Consider the following 5,106-nt stretch of genomic DNA (forward strand, 5'->3'; position numbering starts at 1 on the left):
TAGATCAGGCTGGCTTAGAACTCCTTGTATCCCCTTGTATCCTCACACCTCTTCAGGGCTTGAATGGATGGGGTGAACCATACTTCCAGCTTTGATGTCCATAGTTAATGTGTTTTTGTTTTTGTTTTCCTGTCTGTTTGGATCTAGTTGCTATGTGTCTTAGTTTGTTTTCTACTTCTGTAATGAAACACCATGACCAAAAGGAACTTGGGGAGGAAAGGGCTTATTTGGCTTCCATATCCTGAATCACAGTCCTCTTGAGGGAAGCTGAGACAGGAACTCAAATGGTCAGGAACATGGAGGCAGGAGCTGATGCAGAGGCCATGGAAGGTTGCTGCTTACCGACCAGCTCCCCACGGCTTGCTCAGCTGCCCAGGATTGACATTGTTGCTCCACATTTGTCATTAATTAAGAAAATGTCCCACAGGCTTACCAACAGACTCACCCTCTGCAGGAGTTCCTCAATTGAGACTCCATCTTCTCAGATAACTCTAGCTTGGGTCAAGCTGGCAAAAAACAAACAAACAAACAAACAAACAAACAAACAAAAACAAAAACAAAAAAACAAGCAAGATCCTGTGTGTCTTATGTGTGTTCATCCAACTTTCTTTGATCTTTCATGACACTGAGCATTTAAGAACACTTTTAGGGTGGGTGAGAGGACTCACTGGACAAAGATGCTTGCCACCAAGGCTGACGTAATTTTGATCCCTGGGACTGCCACAAGTTGATTTCCAACCCCACCCCCAATGAATAAATTACAAGTAATAAAAAATTAAAAACAAACCTATTTAGATTTTGATTGTTAAGATTTGCTAATGGATACAGACACTCCACCACCAAAGATCAAAACACTTTGACATTCTCTAGACATAGTGACGCAGATGTATTATTTCAGTTACTTTGAGAGGCTGAGGCAGGAGAATTACAAAACAGAGTGAATTCAAGGATAGTGACTTTCCCAAAAGAAAAAAGGAGAACTAGGGATGTACCTCAAATGTACAGACCCTGCCTAGAATCTTCCAGTGAGTGACTGGGGCAGGCTCACAAATTTAGCTCCTGTCTAAACCACTAAATTAATAGCAGTAGAGACTGTCCCCCTTGAGTTTTTTTAAGATCTATTTATTATGTATACAGTGTTCTGCCTGCATGTGTACCTGCAGGAAGAGGGCAGCAGATCTCAATATACATGGTTGTGAGCCATCAAGTGGTTATTGGGAATTGAACTCAGGACCTCTGGAAGAGCAGAGACAGGTGGATGGAGGCCAGCCTGATCTACATAGTGAGTTCCAGGATACCTAGAGCTACACAGAGACCTTGTTCTGAAAAAAAAAATGGCAGCATCAATCAGTGACAGAACTGATAGTCGTTAATGGGCTCCCTTTCTACCACTCAGCTCCGTAACTATCAAAACAGCAGAACAACTCACGTGTGACTGGCCAGCAAGGGTCACCCTGAGTGACTATTTAGGTGACATTTGCAGATGTGTGATCCAAGCAAAGTCACTGCCAACGTCATCAGGGGCTGGAAGTTTTAGAGCCTTGCTGATGGCTCTTTCTCTGGTGAAATCCAGAGGTTTGATCCCAGAGACTTGGCCCGTGGTCCTCCTCCTCCTCCTTCTCTCCTCCTCTTCCTCCTTTTCTTTCTCCTTCTTCTCTTCTCCTCCTCCTCTTAAGATAGGGTCTTACTGGCCTGGAACTCACTATGTTCACCAGGCTGGCCTTAAATTCACAGAGACACACCTGCCTCTCTCTGTAGATTGCTAGGATCAAAGGTGTGTGTCACCATGGCCTGCATGCCCTATGACATTTCCTGGAGAGGCCACTCTGGACAAGCACTGATCACAGACCAAAGAAATTACTCAACCTAGCTTAGGGAACCAGTGTGTTCACTGGTATAACTTAGAGAGTATGGGTGGCTCAAAGGCAGCTCCCAGCATTCTCCACAGGATGGTGGTCAACTCGCAGGCAGCTCCACCGCAAAGTCTCCATCCCAACAGTTCTTACTGCTTTATAACCTTGGGGAGGGGCCTTGCAAATCCTGTAAATCTGAGAAGTTTCCTGAGACTTGTGGGTTTTGTTTACTTCCTGAGCCCTATGAGCCCTCATCTTTCCTCCAGGAGTTTGGAGGAAATCACTAGACAACAATCCCTCCCAGACTGCAGAAGTGTCAGTCACGGGGTGAGGCAGGTTGGCCGGAGGTAGCTGCTGCCTATGTTCACTTTCTGTTGCTATAACACAATGCCATAGACTGACAAGTTATAAAGAAAGAGTTTTATTTTAGTCTGTGGTCTGTGAATACAAGGTTGAGGGCCACAGCTATCAATGGTTCTTTTTTTGGAAAAAGTCTCTCATAGTCCAGGTTGACTTCAGACTCAATATGTACCTGAGAATGATCTTGGACTGCTTTTTAATTTGTATTCATCATTATTTTTCATGTGTGGTGGGCATGTATGTACATATGTATGTATTTTTGCATGTGTGTGTGTGCACATGTGAATGCCGGGGCTGATGTCAGGATTCCTCTTCCATTCCACCACTTTATTCTTTGAGGCTGGGTCTCTCCATAGAACTCAGAGCTCACAGATGTGTCTATTCTGTCTGGCCAGCTTGCTCCAGGGAGCCTTGTCTCTGCCTTTGGAGGCTGAGATTGGAGTGGGCTATCCTACTCCCCCCCCAGCATTTGTGTGGGCTCTGGGAATCTGTACTCACATTGTCATGCCTGTGTGGCAAGCACTTCAGGGCTGCGGCCATTTTTGCAGGCCAACTGTGAAATCTCTGTCCTCCCATCTCCACTGGGTGACAGGCATGCTTCACCATGTACAGCCTATAACACCTGCCCTCCTATTTAAATAATTTACAAAACATTTATGTATGTATAAGCCATATGTGTGTGGGTGCCCAAGGAGGCCCGAAGAGGGCATTAGATCTGGAGCTGTAGTTACAGGTGGTTGGTTGTAAGCTGTGTGACATAGGTGATTGGAACCAAGCACAGGTCCTCTAGAAGAACCTAAAGTGCTCTAAACAGCTGAGCCCTAAATGTATTTTTTGTTTTTGTTTTAGGCAGCTTCGTGCTATGTATCCCATGCTGGCTGAAAACTTGAGGTAACCTTCCTGCCTCAGCAACCCTGTGCTACTGTGGGGATATGGATATGTACCTCAAGTTGGGGTGTAACTTTTAGTTTTCTACAAGTTGCAATGAACTGTGCACGGCTCCAGCCTTAGAGAAGGGCTCCTGTGAAAACCAGCATCCCAGGACATCACCGTTTCACCCTGAAGTCAGCCCTGCCTATGGCTTTGACGAAGGCCATTTGGACTTCTTTGTTTCTCAGGCTGTAGATGAGGGGGTTGAGGGTGGGGGTGATGAGGCTGTAGAAGAGGGATACCACGTTGTCCTGTTGTGGACTGTGGTAGCTGCCCGGGACCATGTACATGAACACAGCTGCCCCATAGAAGAGACCCACTACGGCCACATGTGAAGAGCACGTCGTGAAAGCCTTGTGTCTAGCTTTGGCTGAGCGCATGCGCAGCACAGCCCCCAGAACGTGGCCGTAGGAGGTGAAGATGAGAGACAAGGGCAGCAGCAAGATCAACACCCCAGAGATGGATAGTGCCAACTCATAGGTGGATGTGTCTGCACAGGACAGCTTGAGGAGAGCCGGAAGTTCACAGAAGAAGTGGTCCACAGTGTGTGAGGCACAGTAGGGGAACTGCAGGGTGATGGAGGTCTGGATGGAGGCCACAAGTGCCCCTGAGAACAAGGATGAGCCCACCATCACCAGACACACCTGGCCTCTCATGAGCATCTGGTAATGCAGGGGGTGGCACACAGCCACATAGCGGTCATAAGACATGAGGGACAGAAGGACGCCCTCAGAGACACCCATGAGCATGAGGAAGAACATCTGGGTGGCACATCCCCCGAAGGTTATGGCATTCTCTCCCTGCAGGAAGTCAGTCACCATCTTGGGGATGGTGACCAGTGGGAAGCCAACATCAAGAAGCGAGAGTTGGCTGAGCAGGAAGTACATGGGCGTGTGAAGCCTAGAGTCTGTGGCAATCAAGAAAATCAGGATGGTGTTGCCTAGCAGTGCTGTGGTGAACATGGTGGCCACGAGGAAGAAGAGGGCAAGATGGGGCCCTTTGTGGCTGAAGAGCCCCACGAGGGTGAAATCTGAGGTTGCTGACACATTTGATGCCCCCATTCTCCCAGAGTGCATCGATGTCTAGGGAAGTACAGGTGATTTGGTAAAGGGTCCCAGTGGCATAATTTTACATTATACTGCAACTGTTTGGTGGTGGCTTCCTAGAGTTTCACTAGAAAGGGGATGGAAACTAATGAATGAATCCAGCTCCTGTGAGGGCCTGGGGGCATAGTTCAGGGTGAAGCCCCTGCCTAGAATTCCCCTGTGATCAGAACATGGAAAATTCCACCGAGCTGTCCTGCTTTTGGTATCTTCCAGGCAAGGGCAACTTACCAATATTTACAGTTGAAGTCTGAACAGTTGCCCTGGAAGATCCGAGCACACTGCTCACCAGACACCTCAGGGCTCAGTCAGGTGTGGGATTTTGAAGAAGTCAAGATTCGAAGTACGGAGACCTTGCCCAAGATGACACATGAAGATGAAGGTAGATCAAGAATGTCTGGAAGAAAGGCTCATTTCCTTATTTATGGCAGAGAGAAGTCAGACTTGGAATATTTGGGATGGTTTGAGAGAGGTGGATGAAGTGTTCCCAGTGATAGAGGAGACACAACATCAGCCTGCTTGTTAAGTTTCTGGTGTGTGTGTGTGTGTGTGTGTGTGTGTGTGTGTGTGTGTGTGTGTGTGTGTGTGGCTGGGGCTAGATATCAGTCTCGAGTGTTGTCTCTCAGGGGCTGTGCTGTCTGTCTCGGTTTTTTGAGCTTGGAGCTTGCCAAGTAGGCTGGCTGGTTAGCAAGGGACAGGCCTGCCTCTACCTTCCCCCAGAGCTGGGATTATAAGTTTCTGCCACCATGCTTGTTTTCTGTCTCCCTTTCCCTGCTCTCTCTCACTCTTCACCACTCTCCTCCCTCTCCTTCTTCCTCCTCCCCCTCCCTATCCCCACTGTCCCTGCCCTTATCCCTCCC

The 5,106-nt window shown here is 47.9% G+C and overlaps 1 protein-coding gene across 1 annotated transcript; it reads right to left on the reverse strand.

Moving 5' to 3' along the window:
• Window positions 1–3,259: 3,259 nt before the first annotated feature.
• LOC127217289 (olfactory receptor 2Z1) lies at window positions 3,260–4,204 on the reverse strand. Its single transcript, XM_051178229.1, has one exon. It carries the CDS (start codon window positions 4,202–4,204, stop codon window positions 3,260–3,262), a length of 945 nt encoding a protein of 314 aa, XP_051034186.1.
• Window positions 4,205–5,106: the final 902 nt, after the last annotated feature.

This window comes from Phodopus roborovskii, unplaced genomic scaffold (assembly GCF_943737965.1).
Source record: "Phodopus roborovskii unplaced genomic scaffold, PHOROB, whole genome shotgun sequence".
NCBI lineage: Eukaryota > Metazoa > Chordata > Mammalia > Rodentia > Cricetidae > Phodopus > Phodopus roborovskii.

Bases quoted from the DNA above. Each gene is read 5' to 3' on its own strand.
- LOC127217289 (XM_051178229.1), bottom strand. From the start codon at position 4,204: ATGGGGGCATCAAATGTGTCAGCAACCTCAGATTTCACCCTCGTGGGG.